The sequence below is a fragment of the Cephus cinctus genome, unplaced genomic scaffold (genome assembly GCF_000341935.2).
Source record: "Cephus cinctus unplaced genomic scaffold, Ccin1 Ccin1_scaffold0168, whole genome shotgun sequence".
Taxonomy (NCBI): domain Eukaryota; kingdom Metazoa; phylum Arthropoda; class Insecta; order Hymenoptera; family Cephidae; genus Cephus; species Cephus cinctus.
In genome coordinates, this window is record NW_014332892.1 from 2352470 (window position 1) to 2371811 (window position 19342).

The 19342-nt window shown below is 34.4% G+C and overlaps 3 protein-coding genes and 2 long non-coding RNA genes across 15 annotated transcripts; 3 read left to right on the forward strand and 2 right to left on the reverse strand.

The window, feature by feature from the left end:
• Positions 1–939: 939 nt before the first annotated feature.
• Positions 940–4147, reverse strand: LOC107264194. Of its 2 annotated transcripts, XM_025081588.1 has the most exons (10): positions 3940–4147; positions 3744–3797; positions 3502–3686; positions 3271–3391; positions 2672–3197; positions 2357–2562; positions 2042–2279; positions 1752–1968; positions 1520–1692; positions 940–1443 (listed from the first exon to the last, which is right to left on the reverse strand). In XM_025081588.1, the coding sequence occupies exons 1-10, from the start codon at positions 4071–4073 to the stop codon at positions 1345–1347; spliced, it is 1953 nt and encodes a 650-aa protein (XP_024937356.1). In that variant the 5' UTR covers positions 4074–4147; the 3' UTR covers positions 940–1344. The 2 variants fall into 2 exon arrangements, with proteins under 2 accessions (XP_024937356.1, XP_015587681.1); XM_015732195.2 differs by lacking the exons at positions 3744–3797; positions 3940–4147 and having other exon boundaries at positions 3271–3420; positions 3502–3651.
• On the reverse strand, positions 3943–17897 carry LOC107264190 (probable phospholipid-transporting ATPase IF). 9 transcript variants are annotated; one of them, XM_025081578.1, is made up of 20 exons: positions 16196–16422; positions 10317–10421; positions 9888–10160; positions 9608–9760; positions 8977–9272; positions 8679–8893; positions 8319–8605; positions 8048–8227; positions 7818–7965; positions 7608–7750; positions 7291–7530; positions 6899–7041; positions 6632–6791; positions 6247–6555; positions 5971–6157; positions 5757–5902; positions 5569–5672; positions 5275–5482; positions 5103–5207; positions 3943–3987 (listed from the first exon to the last, which is right to left on the reverse strand). In XM_025081578.1, exons 1-19 carry the CDS (start codon positions 16265–16267, stop codon positions 5145–5147), a joined length of 3432 nt encoding a protein of 1143 aa, XP_024937346.1. In that variant the 5' UTR covers positions 16268–16422; the 3' UTR covers positions 3943–3987; positions 5103–5144. The 9 variants fall into 9 exon arrangements, with proteins under 9 accessions (XP_024937346.1, XP_024937350.1, XP_015587675.1 ...); XM_025081582.1 differs by lacking the exon at positions 16196–16422 and adding an exon at positions 17525–17897 and having other exon boundaries at positions 3961–4096; XM_015732189.2 differs by lacking the exon at positions 16196–16422 and adding an exon at positions 17525–17896 and having other exon boundaries at positions 3961–4096; positions 9888–10142.
• LOC107264191 (2-oxoglutarate dehydrogenase, mitochondrial) lies at positions 4619–16132 on the forward strand. Of its 2 annotated transcripts, none has more exons than XM_015732192.2 (16): positions 4619–5034; positions 11358–11649; positions 11742–11848; positions 11929–12210; positions 12284–12494; positions 12567–12744; positions 12883–12998; positions 13081–13217; positions 13293–13438; positions 13532–13721; positions 13814–14035; positions 14111–14387; positions 14453–14538; positions 14593–14913; positions 15107–15394; positions 15751–16132. In XM_015732192.2, exons 1-16 carry the CDS (start codon positions 4999–5001, stop codon positions 15949–15951), a joined length of 3090 nt encoding a protein of 1029 aa, XP_015587678.1. In that variant the 5' UTR covers positions 4619–4998; the 3' UTR covers positions 15952–16132. The 2 variants fall into 2 exon arrangements, with proteins under 2 accessions (XP_015587678.1, XP_024937353.1); XM_025081585.1 differs by lacking the exon at positions 4619–5034 and having other exon boundaries at positions 10877–11389; positions 11443–11649.
• LOC107264200 lies at positions 5482–6305 on the forward strand. The gene is made up of 3 exons (XR_003058747.1): positions 5482–5641; positions 5733–5889; positions 6038–6305. It is a non-coding gene; the product is annotated as an uncharacterized LOC107264200 (long non-coding RNA).
• Positions 17898–18084: 187 nt separating the features above from the next.
• On the forward strand, positions 18085–18616 carry LOC112493848. Its single transcript, XR_003058748.1, has 2 exons — positions 18085–18271; positions 18396–18616. It is a non-coding gene; the product is annotated as an uncharacterized LOC112493848 (long non-coding RNA).
• The last annotated feature ends 726 nt before the right edge of the window (positions 18617–19342 follow it).

Below are 19342 nucleotides of genomic sequence, written 5' to 3' on the forward strand. Positions count from 1 at the left end.
TTATTCGTGAAAAGAATAAAACTACTATATACAGGAAACCGTCGTTTTTCCTTATGTATTTTTTTTAATAGTCCATTTTTATGTAATTAACAATAAATAAGTACATTTTTTTTCTTATATATATATATAACCTCACTTGTTTTCAGTATGAATCAGTCACTAGTTACAGCCTTTTAAACTTATTTGCTGAATAATATATTATACAAGATATAATTATGTCACAAATTGCCATTATCGTCATTATCAATTCATAGTCTCAGAGAACTAATGAGTCAATATTTATCATTGATTTTCCTAGATCTAGGTTCTAATTAAGTGGAAGCATTACACGCAATTACATAAATTTATATAAAATTCTAATGTCAACATAATTTTCTTATCACAAGAACCAAGGAGGCTCATACTATTACCTTTGACTAAATATAAATGGACTAGATACAACCGCGAATGCGCTGCTTCGCGATTCTGATATGTAGAATATATATGTATATACAGCATTTCAAAGGGTAAATTGCGATTACAGGTATCGGCGATATCTAGCCTCGCATGACACCAAATCCCCTAAGATGCCCAGTGTATGCCCTTCAGTTAGCGCTATTACTGAGGATCCAGTTGTTATTAAAATCAACATTCATTTGGAAGAGTCTTAATAATCGAAGCAGATGAAAATAAGAGATTTCTGAAAAATCTTTCTTTTGATTCAAAATTATTAATCAAACACGTAATGATTCTACTGAATGCAAAGTGTCGTTTGAATTGTAAAATTCGTATCACGCAAATATATGTTCTAATGGTTCTAATTTAATATTTTATAGTAATCGGTTTTCCTAAGAGACGTAATTAAAGTTAAGAGCCATTAAAGATATGCGATGTAGGAAGACATCCGGAAGGCCAAATTTCACTGTTTAAGGTTAAAGGGAAATTTGTTTTAAGCATTAATACATTAAGAAATATGTATGAAATTCGATATATCTGATCACGATTTCTAAGTATACCTTGTAACGTGGCGTTACAGAGCTGAAGGGGATACCACCTAGGAATGACCGAAAAATAAATAAATAGGACTTATCAGGTCGGACAGTGGGCTCAGTGGCACAGTGGTAAGTGCTCGACTTGGCAGTCCGAAGGTATTGGGTTCGAATCCCGATCAGAACTCCTAATTTTTCGGAAATTCCTAGCCCTCTAGCGCTCCCTGGCGGCTCTATGGATATAAATTAATTATAGCGGGGACGAGCCGGGCACCCCGTTATAACCTATTTCGCTTTAGTATCATAATTGTAACTCCACTGTAAAAATCCGTTGTATAGCGCTAAAAGCTACTTTGGCAAATCGATTAAATGCTTTTTAATCTTTACAATAACAATACTTTCGTAAATGAAATAACGTATTCTCCACGCATCTCGCTTGTGTTCCATATTCATTTATCCTGCTTACATCGGCAATCTATCGACATAATATTATTAAATGGTTTTAATGAGACCCACAAAACTTACTATGGTCAAAATTAATTTAAATTTACCTTGGTATTGAACAATTTTTTTTTCACGTTGTAACTTATACTTGCTTCGAATAATCCATCGCCGGGTTCTGATTTTATTTTCAGCTGATAAACTTCGGATGTGACTACAGTTTTTGCACTGAAGTCACCAAGAAAGCCATCTTTGTCTCTGGTTTTTTTAAAGCTTAACAGTCCTATGAAAAATTTATACTTAAATAACATACTCGAGATTTCTATGTTAAAATGTCAGTACCTTTAGTTGGCATCAATTTGGCAGACCCTAAAATCTCTTTCAGACTCAAGAGTTCGCATATATGACGATGCTCTTCTGTATACGAATTAAGAAATTGAATAAAATATTGAGCAGCTGCAAGAATGATTGGATCATTTGTTGCTATTTCTTCCCAAGAGAGACAGGCGCACCAATGTGGTTCTATAAAAGCATCTGAGCACGTTCTCTCCAAAGGTATCTAATAAATACAAATAATTTATAAATAAAAACATTCATCACTAGGTTCTTATTACATATCATGAAATTAATACCTTGTCGAATAAGCTAATAGCTCTTTGGCTCCGATCACCTTCCTTCGGTGTTTCAAAATTTAAAATCCTCTCAAGGGTTCGATGCACATCAAAAGGAGTTGTTAAATGTTGTGTATTATAAACAAAGTTTGCATAAGCACGCGGATGTACTTGCTTGAACCATGATGGAAACGTAAAGGAAAAGAATGGTAGTCTCTCCTCTAGTTTACCTTGCAACGTATTCCGAATTTCTGCAAATCTGAAATTCCCACATGTTATAATTTAATATGACGATTTTAAGAATTTAAATAAATAACGTCAAAGAATAATTTTCACCTGTGACCATGATCACTCATTATTATTAAGACTGTATTGTTTAAGTGACCAGTCTCGTATAAATCTTTTATCCATTTATGCATGTGATCGTCTGCCACCCCAATATCATTGTAAGAATCGTGAGAAAGTTCACCGTGAAATCCAAAAACAAATTTCGGATGATTTTGATAAGTATTGAAAATTGTTGTTATATAATTCATCATAACCTGCCAGATTGCATACCTTTATGAAACAATTTTTGTCTCTATGATACCATACTAGTTATTTACATACCATACTAGTTATAACCCTTACAAAAACACTGAATAGACTCACCAAGTGTCTTGGAGTGCCACTCATACAGTATCTATTATAATACTTAAAATATGGTGTAGCAGCCATATAAAAAGTTTTCATATAATGATCGGTGGGTTGCTCCTTGAATCCTTTCAGTCTGTAGGTAAAAGTTCCAGTCTTTTGGTCATCTTCCATAAATCCAGTTATATAACCACTCTCTTTGTATTTGTTCCATATAAAGGGATAAACATTGACAAAATTTGCCAAGACACCCATACGTTTTCTTGTATCTGGTAACTCGATCTCAACTTTGCCAGTGAGAATTGGTGTTAAGGCCTGGGGCGTACCATCGCCAACAATGTTATATCCTTCTAAGACAAGGGTATTCAGACTCTTCTTAAGGTAATGATACGTTTTTGGTAACATTCGCATAAACGTATTTCGTGAGAGAGAATCAAAGCCAAACATAAGTACATTTAATTTGAGAGCATTTTTTGGCACATTATCCCAAGTATCTAGTTTTGCTTTTGGATCATCTTGAACTCCGGCTAACACACTGTACCATCTATGGGAATTATGTTTTATAACACTATGTTTGCGAAACTCTAATCACTCTATCGTTATTAAAATGAACTAACTGGTTTCCATTTTGCGATTCACATTTGACCTCTGCAAAGTCACTCCTTTTGAGAATATACGAGTCATCAGATTCTACGGTATCCGCTAATATTATCTTGAAATCATCCACACGGATTATTTCTAGAACAATGCACGTACGTTGAAAAAAGCTATCAAATTATTCATACACTTATCACTCTAGATTTTTGTTGTGAATATATAACAAACATCATATGCTGATAATACTCTACCATTGAAGGCGCATGTTATAGGTCCATAATTACGTTTCATAATATTCTTTATAAAGAGCTTCGAACCATCAACTCCCACCCAGTCCTCGGGCGTGCATTGCAATGATGGAACATCCTTTATGAATTTTATTATCTCTGAATTTAAAATGTCCAATTCAGGTAACTTACAGGCAGGAGTTCCATCGCTAAAAAGAAAAATACTTATGAGACATTGCACCTTTCTATTATTATAATCATCTTACCCCTTATATGGTGTATTCTGTGCAGAATTCTTAATCAACTGTGACATAAGACTCCTAGAACAGAATGTTTCATTATAAGCAATAGCAATTATATTACTCTTTCCTGGTAATTGAATAAACAGCAAAGAGCATTAAAAATATATGCCATGTTGTTGTAACAGTGTATTATATTCTGTTAATGCATACTTATACTTACAGCTTATCAATATTTGAAGGTTCGGTGTCATTGAATCCAAGTTCAGATCTAAGGATTTGAATAATACAATAGATCAATGCTACCAGTAAAGTGGTGACCATTAGACGACGAAAATGGCAGGATGTTAATCTCATATTTACTATTTAATTTATTCTGCCTATAAGAAAATAAATAACTGTACAATGACACAATTATTACTAAAATTCACTAAAATTGTATTATATTAAATGAATATATTTATACAATTCCTTTCAAACATCCTTTCCCACACGCTTAAATAGCTAACGAATATATTTTTTTCAATGTATAAACAACATTCAAAAGAAATACATATAACTGTATGCATATCACTGAATAACAAGTTACATAAAAATAGCAAAACATATGCAATAAGTTACAGAAGTAGTATATATATAAGCCTTACATTGCAGAAAAATATACAAAATATGACATTACAAAATATAAAGCCGGTATCAAATCATACATACAACAATATCAAACTTCACTTTTTTAGTTACTTCCTACCTTATAAAAACGTGCAAACAACAACAGTAAAGAAATCCTTCATAAATTAAACATTCTTCCAACAATTGCGACTACACATATGTATTGTCAAATATTAATAACCGGTTAACTAAGTTATTAAACCCCATCCAGATCGAACGGCAAAAATGATTTATACCCACTTGATATTAAAGGAGTGATATATCACATTGATAAAAAACTAATAGTAATTGCACAATTGGAAAACATACAACAAATGATTAAAATGAAAATGTAAATATAAGTATAAGGGTGCTATTTCATTTGCGCGACACAAGACCGTCGTTCGATAAAAACTTCGTCTTTCGCATAAAAGTTAGCCATACACTTATGATGTTTAGCAATACAACGCTAGGCAGCAATCGCATTCCATTGGTCAATCAATCTTAAATTTTTCAGTGTAAAATTTGACCAATCAGATGTGTTTGCTCCCGCAGCGCTATAAATACAGATATTGACGTATGCGCATACGCCTATTAATAATTGACATCCCGGCTTCCTAGTTACATGTGAATAATGGGATATGTATTGCATGCAGGAAAAATTCAAACTGTAAGTATATGGACGAGCTACTAAAAAATATTTTAAAACGTAGATTTGAGATGAGAATAAATATATACCTGGGAAAAAGTGAGGTTATTTGACTATGGTGTTTGATGGGGTTAAAATATTTTGTTGAAAGGCCGATTGCCCTTCCATGGCAGAAAATCCGTTATGCGTTTACACTGGAAACAGTTAAGACTATCTGTGCATATTTCAAGTTTCTAATTAAGATCCGTAGTCTTGACTTACATGTGACTGAGAAAGTGATGAGCTGACGTTAATGCCTCCGTTTTTTCGTGAATGCTGTTTCGCAACTCTCATGGGCCTGTAGTTTTTGTAGATCAGTATTAGGAAATCTGGTATAAAACATGTCACTGTGGTGACAACAGTCAATAGCCAGAAGGTTGGTGACATTAGTAACTTGTAAAAGACCCAGAGCATGTCTCCATCATATCTTCTGAAATAATAATAGTTTTGGTCATTTTACTAGAGGAATAATTTTACTAAGTGACTAAAAACTCATAAATTTTATGGACGACTTACATATTTAAGCCTGAATAAGTTGATGCAACAATGTAAAAGGAAATCTCTGATAACACTACGCTAACTACAAAAGGTGTAGTCCAATACGTACTATATAATAAAATCTGTAAATTTCAATAGGTATAAATTAAAATTAAAATTAATAAAAATAGTGATTATTCTAGGATAGGAAATTTGATATTGTTCACCTTGAGACCAGTTACTAAGGTAACTATATGAAATATACATGTACTGTAAACCCAATGGCCAGCTTCTGTGTTATCATATAGATTGATGGGATTGATATACCAAAAGCTGAATGGTATGAAATATGATGCACAGGTATGCCATACAGCTATTTAAAAATTCATTTTGATTAAAAAATTCATTTTTATTTGTTACACAATTTTTGGAATCACGTACCTATAAAACTCCATATGGCAAATTGCTTTGTTGATAATAAATAATTTTTACTATTAATTTTATACAGTTGAGGATATTTTAACAGTTTATCAGCAGAGTAATCCTGTTCAAATAATCCATAAAGAAGTACTGGAACGCAAGTGAATATAGTATTGTAACACATAAGAAATATACTATCGAAAAGTGACTGAAAAAAAAATTTTAATGAATCAAACAAGCTGAATTATAATGTTAGTCTATACATCTGGTTATCAGGCGGATTTTAATAATTGTTACCTGAGTGGAAAATTTGCTGGAGAATCCAAATAGAAACTGTGGTGTTATAAATACTAAATTCTTATAGAAAAAATATTGCGTCAGAATACTAAGTCTCACATAATACCAATGCCCATGTACTAGCAATGCTTTTCTCAAAAATCGAAATTTAGTAAATGCAAAATCTGAGTTCATTGCCGCCTGACGTCCTTCCTTTCCCATGATACCAATCCCTACATGTGCTTCTTGTATCATAGATACGTCATTTCCGCCGTCACCAATGGCGGCCGTAATTGGTTTCTTTCCATTACATTTCAGCAACTGTACCATCTACACAATTTTTTGGATTACTTAATAAAACTATAATCATATAACTAGCACTTAGAAACCACTAAACGTCTATTACCTCAGACTTTTGCAAGGGAGACATTCTGCAACAAACCACAGCTTCGCAAGACATCGCCACACTACGAAGAAGTTCCGGACAATTTTTATAAGCAGTAGCCATACTTACACCATCCATTATTATTCCATACTGTTTATATGGATCCAGCATCACGCGTCTCCTACAAAATATTAAGTTCGTTTGATATCATCTAAAAACGATCTTACCACAATTCAGTTTCTTCAACAAAACTAAGTGACCATTGTGTCACGAGAGAAATGTACTAACTCGAAACTGGTTAGTGTTATGCAACAAGATTGTGCAGTGACTTGGTCCATGAGCCTCAACAATTCAGTACCCTTCTTAAAATGACCGCAGAGAAAGGCAATATTCTCAGCCGTCTCTGCTTTGTCACCCGTTAAAATCCAAATCTGTGGACAGAAATTGCAGTAAACTTCTTATTTTGGTTTCAACAATTTCTCGTACCCATAATAGTTTTATCTCAGTAAATATAAATTAACAGTTGCATATCTTCAATGGAAAAATTTCTTACTCAAGGATGTATAATAGTATATTAGTTATAAGATACTTTATCTATGTAATTTATATCCGTGAGTAGGAATTTGTAAAATATTTTAATATGTAACTATTACTTTCGTGCTTGCTTGTATATAAATTACTTTTATGCCAGCCGCACGTAAACTCTCCAGAGTTTCTGGGACATCGTCTTGTAATCGATCTTCCACCGCAGTCACGCCAAGTAACGTTAAACCATCTTCCATAGCTCTGTAAGCACGCTCAACTTGTTCTGCACGTTGATCGCCGATTATTTGTCGAGAATACTCTATGTTTTGCATTAGCCGAGCGTAATCGGTTTGTTTTAATTTTTTGTAACCAATTACAAGCGTCCGCAGACCCCTCTGAAACAATGTAATAACATAAATGGAGAAGGTGGTGTTAAAAAAATATTGTTTGAACTATTGAAAAATTAACTAACCACAGAAAAGTCGGATATGTGATCGTTGGCCTCTTTAATTCTTCCTTTTACTATAAGTGGAAAGATGGCTGAATCAGCACCTTTACAATACAACCATAAATCTCCTGCAGCATCCTCTACCACAACCGACATTCGTTTCCTCTCTGAAATCATACAATTTCAGTATGAAAGAAAAGTCGCTTTGGTATTATTCGAAATAATCATTTTTACCAGATGTGAATTCGAGAGTCTCCAATCTTTTAAACTTTAATATATCGTCTTTAACTTTAAGTTCCAATTCATCACCAGAATCCTTTTGAAATACCACACCACATCGAGCACTAGCTTCTACCAAAGCCTTTTCATCGGCCGACGCAGCCTGTGAGAAATTGTTAATTAAATTTCTTATCTGAAAATTTTAATAACAGGATCAAATAATTTAATGGAATATTTTTTCAAACCTGATATTCCGGTAGATCCGGATCCATGAGTAAGGAGCTGTTGATAACTGTAGTTTTCTTCTGGCGAAAGCTTTCACGGAAAAATGATCTTCGAGCCATAATACTAGCTTTTTGACTTGGAGGTGCAATGTGGACGGCATGACAAAGAGAAATGCTTATCATAAAGTGCCAAATATCGGGCTGTTCATGAAAAAAAATTATATAAAGAATTTTACATTGTTCAGAGTTGCAGTAATCATTTTTTTCATTTTTAATATGATTTTTATCCTACCTGCCAAGTTTCTAATTTCTCAGCAAGCTCCTCAATTCCGCTAGATGGTAATAAGTAAAGATTACCATCACAATCTTTTTCCATATAACATTTTCCATTTATGGAGCAGCGTCTAAACACCATAAGATTATCAGTGAGGGTTCCAGTCTTGTCAGTAAATAAATATTCGACCTGGCCTAGTTCCTCATTCAAATCAGAAGTATTTGCCTTCGCTGGTTGATCAGTTGCCTCATCGTAGAGATCAATATCCCAACCAAAGAAAAAAGAACCCAAAAACTTTTGCATCTCTGAACGACATAAGAAAAAAGAATATAAAGACAGAAAGTAAATAGAAAATAATGCAAAATATAATAAACATACCAGCAGTAACGTAAAGGGATATTGGAACAATATAATTGTACAGTAGTGTAAAAGAAAAAATATCAACCAAGACAGTACGGGCAGTAATAGGATTTTTCTGGCTCCAATAATCATCCCTATTAGATTTTATTTCTATGATTGCCTTCATCAACGTAGAAAAAAAAATTTCTACCAATAAAACTATGATAAAGACTAATAAATATGTATTTATGGATCTGAAAAATGTATATAAAATAATTACCATACTCTATTACTTGTGTACGTCATTTCATATTTTTTTAAAACTAAGTTACCTCACCTTTCAACCGTAGAAAATTTATTTGTCGTGATTTTTGAATTCATAGAGAGTTTTGTATCCTGACCAGTATAAATTGCGCATCCAATCACGAATTCGGTATCTTTGAGTCTGGCTCCTCGCAATAACACATTGTCTATTGTCAGAAATCCATTTAATTGTTCATTATTGTGTGTTACTTCAATTTTACCATGAAACGTATATAAATTAGGTATTGGATGTTGGCAAGTAACCACAGCCTCCATGGATACAATATCAGTAATGGAAATGGATGAGACAACTCTTGGAACGTATAGCGTCTGAAAGAAGAATATACGTGTTTGTAAACAATAATATATTTAAATACAATTAAAGACAGCAGATATGCCCCCTATCAACATATTGATAAGATAAAATCTAGCCATTAACGACTATACAGTATACTGCATCTCACATAGATAATGAAACAATAAATTACATGAATTTCATACAAACAAGTTGGAAGAACTCCATTTACAAACAATGATTAGCAAAACTTTAATCAGATAAAACGTAATTGAAAATATACCTGTGAATTGTAATTGCAGTAATTATTTAATAATCTCGTCATTAATATAATATAATATAATACAATTGTTGTAAAATCTATTATTACCTTAAGATTAGTTTCTCCATCAAGATTAGATGTTGTCACGTAACAGGAATTACTCTCATCGCTACTGTACAGGAGAAGTAAGTCAGAAGGAACATCTTCGTCCCTACTAACTTTTACTAGATCTCCCACGACTATTTTCTCGCAATGGATATTCTAAAAATATATGTATATATAATTCTATGCATATGAAATATATAATCGTAATATTAAGTATATACTATAACGTTATAAAATCAAATGTATATTATCGGGCGTACAGTCTCAATAGATATCTTCGTACCTGTACACATTTGTTACGAATAACTGTACAGAGTGTACGATTGACACGCTGATCTGAACGATAGCGATTGAAATCCTCATATCCTTGTTTACAAGCTGTGACTAGAATAACGAATACCAATGGCACAGAACTGGTTAGTGGTGAAATTGGTGAGTCTATGATAATCGCTACGAGAGCAGTGAGCAAGAAGTAAAAATTTGCAATACGTCGAAATTGCTCGAAGAGATTTTTTGGTACGAAGTTCCATAGTGTGTACTGTAACAAATAAAATAGCTGGACAGATATATTAAATATAGAAAATGGCATAAGATATATGCTTTAGAGATAAGATATACTCGTTTCTGATAAAACGACCAAGCCTCTACGAAATTCTTGCAGAATTAGTAATGGACTGCGGTATCAATAAAGATTTATTTAAAAATTTTTTACCTTATTGGATATAATTCGATTTTTCGGAAAAGTCGTTTCCTTTGGTACCAAATTCGGACTGATTTTCAGAACACGGTGCTCTGCGACCACTGATACTTTACCGCCCTGAAATTTATAAAAGTACAAAATTATATTGATGTGTAATTTACGGTTATTTATAATCATTCAAATAACGCGCTCGTTTAATTCAGTTTTGGATCGTTACAGATCAGTAAGGATTGATGTAAGATCTCTAGCCATTTCATCGAACATTTTCTTTTTGGATTACTTATTTGTTACAGTGGTATTATACTTTTTTTTTCAGTTTCATCGTTTGAGCAATTCTTATAGTCTGCATTGTAAGTTTTAATGTTCTGCTCCGACGAGTCGCAAATTATCTCGTAATTCTTAAACCATTAATTCTAGTATCTCTCATGGCCAATTTCTTCACCTTCGGATAAAATTTATCCTCCGGATAAACTTCTAAAACTTGAAAATGATTGGTTAGCTAGGGATTTATCCGGAGGATAAATTTTATCCGAAAGGGAAGAAATTGGCCATTAGACAGGTATAATTTTGTTGTTATTAGCAAATTTTCAAACTTGCTTTGAGAAACGTTTTACTGTAATTCCTTCGTGCAAATACGTAACTTATGATTTGAGTTCCCCGCCACTTTCGTCTCGCACGACTGACGCGTCTTTTTCTTCCTAGTGAGAATAAAAGTAACTAATTCCATCGCGAAGTATAACAAGTGCTTTCATGACTTTGAAAATTTCCAAAAGATGGATTCATCCTTCAAACTCAAAATAGGATAACAACCAAAGAAACTGTGACGTCATGAAGTTCTACGCAAGTAAATAGAAGTCGAAAAAATATTTTCGATCGATATCCTATGTCTATAAATTCCCAGTGGTTGCAAGAGAATATATTTTCCTAATTCCAATAATTGTTCAACGTAAATAATCAGCGGAATTATGAAAAAGGATTAATTGACGTTCGTAAAATAAATTTTTACACGGATAAACAAATGGAGAAATGTATTCGACAACGCCGTGGTTTCAGAGTATTCGCAAGACTGTCGGACCTTTATTAAAGTGTGTAAGTCGTTACAAAAAGAAATTGGCCGATGACTCCTTTCTGACTAAAGACAGCAATCAATATTTGGACGAATTATATCAATCGTGGCGAAATGATCCAAAATCAGTGGATGCATCGTGGGATGCATATTTTAAAATTATGTCATCCGAAAGTCCTGCAATACAGGAAGAATCGTCATACTCAACGTCATCGCCGGTACGAGTTGCCTTCGGTGCAACAGTAGTCCCGCCAAATTTACAATTAGCACATAAAGAAAGTGAGTATCTGCCCGTATGAATATAGTCAATGTCAAAATTCTCAATCGCTCGAATTACTTAAACTGATAAATTGATTTTCCAAATTTTATAGCTTCTTTACCAAGACAAAGCTCTAGAGCTAAATCAGATGCAGAAATTCAAGGTGACAACTACATAGTTGGTGCATTGGAAGTGAACGCAACTATTCGAGCATACCAAGTACGTATTATGTTACTTGTGGAATTGATTAATTAATTAGATATAGATTTTTAATAAGGTTTCATTTTTGTCATAACAAGACGAGAGGACATTTAATTGCCAATGTCGATCCTCTTGGCATTCAAAATCCAGAATCCAGTAAACTTCAAGGTACAGCCAATTTACCGCCATCTGTAGTGGTACGACAGCATTTGAAGGGTATGACGGATGCTGACATGGCAAAGGAATTTCCGCTTGGGTCGATAACGTTGATAGGCGGCGAAAGGAAGTCTTTACCTCTTCGTGATATTATCACTAGACTCAATGAGGTTTACTGTGGTCATATTGGTCTCGAATATACCTACATACATGATTTAAACGTCGTAAGTATATAGGATGTAGCATGCGTATACGTGTATTCAGTAATTCAAGCACAAATTCGATTGTTTGTATCAGTTGGATTGGATGCGTCAGAAATTCGAGGTGCCACGTGTTTGGGAATTGACAGCTGATCACAGAAAATGGGTTTGGAACAATATTATGAAGGCGGTGTCTTTCGAAGGTTTTTTGGCAAAAAAATATGGGGCTGAAAAACGTTTTGGTCTTGAGGGTAGCGAAGCGTTTATCGTCGCCATGACTCAATGCCTTGAAACGTCCGCGGAGAAAGGTATTTTTTTTTGTATGGCCACTGAAAAGTTGCTCGTTACTTGTGAAATAATATTTGGAAATTTCGTACAAGGTGTCGAGACTGCGGTAATAGGGATGGCGCATCGTGGACGCCTCAATACATTGGTGAACGTCTGCTCGAAGCCGATGGCTCAGTTGTTCACGCAATTTAATCCAGTTACTCTGGAAGGCTTAGAATCCGGTGACGTTAAGTATCATCTTGGAACGCATACGGAAAAGCTTTTAGAAAGGTCATGATAATAAGATATTACAATATTGTTAGTGAGAAACGAATGATTAATTAATCAAAACTTTTAGAGGTCAAGATAATAATAGATTTTTATATGATTGAAGAAAAATGATAAATCAATTAATCAAGCTTCTTACAGGAGCGGTAAAAAAATTCGATTGGCTATTATGGCCAATCCATCCCACTTGGAGACAGTGTCGCCCGTGGTCGTTGGTCGCGTCCATGCGGAGCAGATAGCGAAATCAGATGCCAAATGTACATAATTAAGTTGACTGGAAATAATTGGTAAAAATAATTTTCATTTTGAATTTACCATTGAAACTTTTTTTTATGTAAGATGACAAGTCTGTTGCTATATTGGTCCATGGAGATGCTGCGTTCGCTGGACAAGGAGTCTGTTACGAAACTATGCATTTGACTCATTTACCTGAATACACAACAGGCGGCGTAATTCATGCTGTTATTAATAATCAAGTAAATAAAAGATAATTCTTTGACAGCAATGCTACTTATAGATACATTCATCAGAATGATTTTTCACGATTATAGATTGGATTCACGACTGATCCAAGATATTCAAGATCAAGTGCTCATTGTACGGATGTAGGTCGTGTGGTTAATGCTCCTATATTTCATGTCCATGCTGACGATCCTGATTTGGTAACTTACTGTAGCAAGGTAGCAGGGGAATACAGGTGGTTATGAAATTTCATAAATTTTATTCAATAACTGTCAAATTTATTATTGTCCAACGTGCCGTGATTCCTCCTGTGTAATTTAAAATCCAGGGCTGAATTTCACAATGACGTTGTACTGGACGTGGTGGGATATCGTAGAAACGGACATAACGAAATGGACGAGCCTATGTTAACTCAGCCAATTATGTACAAGCAAATAAAAAAGCATCCAAACGTTCTCAGCATATACAGCGACAAGCTTCTAAAGGAAGGTGTCATAACAGAATCTTACATTAAAGAAGTACGTGAAATTGTCGGACTTTAATAAGATGTTTTATAACCTCTAAATCTTATGCGTTTATCTGTATGGCACTGCGCATTTGTGTATTACAGGAAATTCAAAAATATCAAGATCACTGCGAATCCGAATTCAAAAAGGCTCAAAGCATCAGTTCCATGCAATTAAGCGATTGGCACGATGTACCTTGGGATGAATTTTTTGCTAATCAAAATCCAAAATCCAAAATTCCTCCCACGGGTATTCCAGAAGCAGAAATTAGATCGTTATCCTCGGCAATCTCCACGAAACCCAATGATATAAAGACTCACAATCAGGTGAGTGGTTGTAATTTTTTTTTAATTACGTTATTCTTATTCGCCGAATTATTCACTAATTAGCCGATCGATTAGGTCGATAGGTTACTCGAAAAGAGAAAGAGACTAATGGAATCGCGCCAATTGGATTGGGCAATGGGTGAGAGTATAGCGTATCTCAGTTTATTAAAGAAGGGACACCATGTTCGTCTATCCGGACAAGATGTTGAACGTGGAACATTTTCACACAGACAACATGTCTTGCACGATCAGGATCGTGATAAAACGTGGAAGAATATATTGCAGGATGTATATCCTGGACAAGCTTTGTACACTGTGTCAAATTCTTCCTTATCAGAATACGGTGTATTAGGTACGTACTATAAATAAAATGAATTAATTAAAAAAAATAAATAAACAATAATCATACCTTTACAGGATTCGAAGTTGGATATGCTGCGTACAATCACAATTCTTTGGTTATCTGGGAGGCTCAATTTGGAGACTTTGCCAATAATTGTCAAGTAATTGATTAGAGATGTTTATGAGTATGGATATTGATACCATTTAAAATTTAGGTAATTATCGATTCCCTTATGTGTTCCGGGCAAGCAAAATGGGGTCGACAAGTCGGAGTTGTTTTACTTTTACCTCATGGTATGGAAGGTCAGGGACCAGAACACTCTTCTGCAAGAGTTGAAAGATTCTTACAATTATCGGATGATGATTGCACGTATCTACCGGGTAAGGAACCAAATGGACCCCGTAACGAAACAAAAGAGGAAATCATGACACGACAGCTTTTCGAGATCAATTGGATAGTCTGCAATATCACTACGCCTGGAAATTTCTTTCATCTTTTACGAAGGCAAATACTTATGCCTTTTCGAAAACCATTGGTTAGTAAGGTCACCACATTTTTTAATATCTAGATTTTTATTAGACTTTTATCACGCTGTTTACACGATCCGTATGTTTGTCTACTTTGTATCCGTAAATGTATGCACACTCGTTATCGACGTTTGTTCATTCAAAAGTAATTTCTACAATTGGTAACTAACCTATTAATAAATGTCTTCTGTGTCCTTACAGATTGTTATGACACCTAAATCTCTTTTACGCCATCCAATGGCAGTGTCAACTTTCGATGAAATTGGACCGAACACGTCTTTTCGCCCGATAATACCAGATACTACTCCCACCAATCCACAAGCGATTAAAAAAGTTTTGATATGCACTGGAAAGATGTATTACGATGTTCATGCAGAACGAGAGGAGCGTAAAATGGATGACAAAATCGCGATAGTTCGTATCGAACAGCTGTGTCCGTTTCCCTACCACTTGCTTGCCGAGGAAGTCTCGAAATTTACAAAAGCCAAGGTCAGTCGATGAAATATTCGCTTGAGCGGTCATCCGTTAAGACATTTGCGATGGATACTGTTTTTTTTTCTATTGAAATTGAACGAGCATTAAACCTGTAACGAGTGGCGTTCAAGTTCACACGTATTGCGAGTGATGGCGGGACGTAACGGGGAGATCGAGACTCTGGGGTTTTTGTTACTATTACCACTCGCTAGGATTCTAAGATAAAACTCACATTCTGACGAGGGGGTTTCTGCTCTAGTGGATTCTCAATGGCACGAAGAATGGATACGAGATAGATGCCTTGCCAGATGAATTCCTCTATAATGATTTTAAGGCTCGTTATCAGACCTAATTTTTCTTTGTCTCGACAGATAATGTGGGTGCAGGAGGAACATAAAAATCAAGGACCCTATTACTACGTGAGAGATAGAATAGCACTGGCCCTAGGATTACCTTTGGAAGCGATTAAATATGGCGGACGACCAACTTCCGCTTCGCCGGCTACTGGTAGTAAAATGATATATAAAAAGGAGTATGCCGATATGATGGCCATGGCTATGAACCTTGAGTGAAATTTGCATTGGCTGTAATCTAATGTAGCGACTAAGTTACTATTACTCACTAGCTTTAGATACGAGTAACGAGGATCCGATCAAGATATTGAAGAAACAAAGTTTAAATCGTGACTCCTATTTTATTCTATTTTGTAGGCCTGTACTGGACTGTTTTATGTAATAGAATTTTTTACAATTTTGTCATATCTTTCTTATTAATTAACTATTAACATTAAATGAGCTAAGTGGAGTAAAGTCTTACCGGTATACATAAATAATCCGTATCCTGTCTTCCTCCACGGAAATTCACTTTTTTATTGATACTATTCCACATTGGATCATATTATAAATTATTTTACAATCTTCCTAGGTTATTTACCATCGTTTCAAGTCTAACTTATCGATTCAATTGGCAATTTGTAACTGCATTACGTTACAATACTGAAAAGGAGGACATGTCTGTGGTAATGACGTCTCAATGATTAACACTCATTAAACAAAGCTTCACACCTTAGACATATTAGTTCACTATGACAAATGGATGACACTGTACTTTAAATAACGTGACAGTTATTGTATTTGAACAGAATTTTGCGAAATTGATATATAAATTTACTGATATATAAACTGACTCAATTTTCAAGGCAAAAATTTCATTTCAAATTTGTTACTATGATCATCCGATCGGTATGTAATAATGTTGTAATAGAATATTGTATGATTGTAACTGATAAAAACGTGTTACAACGTCCTTCGATATTTTCGAAAATAATATCAAACTTGATATCAGCGGCTGCGATATAACTAACTATTCCGTTATCTCAGCTTACTTGCGAACACTCCTAATCAATAGAGTGATAAAGACTATGTCTGCCATTATTTTACAAAAATTAAACAATATTCCCCAAGCTCTTTTTATGGTCCAGGATATCCATGAATTTTGTCGAATCATAGTTTACGTCAAAATAAATATATACAGAGGAGTAATACAATTTTTTATGAAAAATGTAAAGTCATTTTGGATTTTTGACTAGCAGATATCTTTTTTCAATTAAGATAAATATCACTAGGTGTCACGTTGTGACTCAGTACTGCCCTAGTAGAAATTTTCATTGGCAAATCCAGGGCCTCTCTGGTTCTCCAGTGGGCCAGTTCAAGACTAGCCAAATCCTCGACGAGCCTTCGATTCTCACAATGGCATTTCTACAAGTGTCGTATTATAGGAATCCGATACCAAGAACGTTTACCTCATCAAGGCTCTTTATTGTAAAGGAAACAACTGAGCTGATTATCATATTGAAAAACAAAATACTTGAAGATAATTCGATGATTATAATCACAAAAGCAAAAAATCTTCACGGATAAGAGATATAAGTAAAAATTTGGACATTTTTCGATAACGTGCCTCCAAAGATGTATAGGAAATCACATTCAAGTTTGGATAGCTCAATCTCCACATATACATATATATAAAAATTCAATCTTTATCTCAGAAATGCGTCTGATTATCGAACAACCTTAAAACAAACGACAATTTGACTGATTGAAAAACTCGTAAAAATTAAAAAAAAAAAAACCATCAATCACTTACCATTTTAGTAAACGTCTATTTATACCCAGGTATGCACTTAATATTTCACAATATCAAAAGAGTCCAAGTCTCACTGCACTGTTGTAAAAATCATTCAAATCTTTTCTAACCAAACGCATTAACGATTATCGAACAAATTTCGACCAGTCATCGATCGAGATATGCTTTTCGACTCTTTAACGATTCATGTTCTTAATAAACAATATTATATTAACATTCACGTTTTTATTATTATTGACAAATCAATCAACGATCGATCGAACGATCCAAAAACGAATGATCTTAATAACGATCTCTCTTACTAATCATTCTCGATCGCTCATCGATCGGCCACGCGCTTACGTTTACGTATTTTGTGAACGAACGGCCGTGGTTAACTGACAGTCTCCGCTGTTCTACCGTGACAATGAATCAATTTCTTTATCAACACACACTTCTAACCCAGTCTCACACATTTGAGTCAGTAATAACGATTCCTAATCTCCTAACTGGTCTTAAATCCAAAAGATAAAGCTGTTCAAAAAATGAATTGTACGAACTTTTATCTGCCAATATTACTTAGGAAAAAAGCCAAGTCAAGAAATTATATTCTGTGAAGCGTAAAACATTTTCGTGGCCTGTTTAAAGCTATCACAAATCAATTGAAAATTATTTATCATACAATATTCAGGGATTTAACTCTAGCTCGTCATACCTGGCTAGGTGGACGAGAGTAAATACTGCATTATCATCTGTTCCTCCTGACAGGTATCTTTGTGAATTTTATATAACTTTTGAATAAATTTTTTTTTATACTGGAACATAATTTATTCATGTCAGAATCCGACGTTACCGACTTCAATTGAATTTAAAAATATGTATTTATTCATAGGTTATAGAGCAATGAAATCTTCGGATTGGCAGATCATCTCTGACAGCCCAAGGATCGAAAATTTAGGTATGATGAACTATGGTTAAGAAAACATTAATAAACTAGTATATTTAAACTTTAATATTTTATTAATTATATACAAGAACTAGACTAATTACAAGTGTATTTAACAATAATGTAATTTGAATGATACTGACGAATAAAGATGCCTGTAGTTTCGATTGATCACGGAATGGAAAATTATATACACTCCGTTATAGTATAATGTACGTTACTTTAAAGTATTGCGAATAATAGAGATGGAAAGTACGGAAGATTAGACACATCGTTATAACGTATGTTTTTATTTGATACGAAGATGTGAGAAAGTATCTATGAAATTGTACACTGGCCTGGAAATTAATTTGCACTTATATTATGATGTATACCGGGTGTCCTCGTTAGCATTTACTAGTAGGTTATATTATTACCGCAATCGTAACGAAGTTCTTTATATTTCTTAAAAATAATTGACCAGTAACATATTGTAGATTAATTTGATTTAAAAAACTATTTTCACGTTTTTAGGTTCGATTAAGGTTCTCGTAGATTCATGGTCATGCGGTTGATAACACATTTTATATGATATCGAGAGAGATAAGTAGGGAGATGCACAATGCTACGGTTTTAGACGATATCAAAAACATGGCGCTAAATCGTAGCGACGAGTCCGGGTGTAGGATTTTGTGATCATCGCCTCCGTCGATAATGCATATCCCGTTGTAACCGAGCTGAACGTGATCACGAACGTGCAACCTAGCCAGCAGAGGTTCTCCGCAACTTACCCCTGGTTCCCAGAGCAACCCTTAGAACGAGGCCGCTCATCAGATATTGCATTTTAGAGCCATACTGCACGCATGTATGGATACTCGTATACGTGAGCCCCGTTAACGCTCGTTGATTCGCTG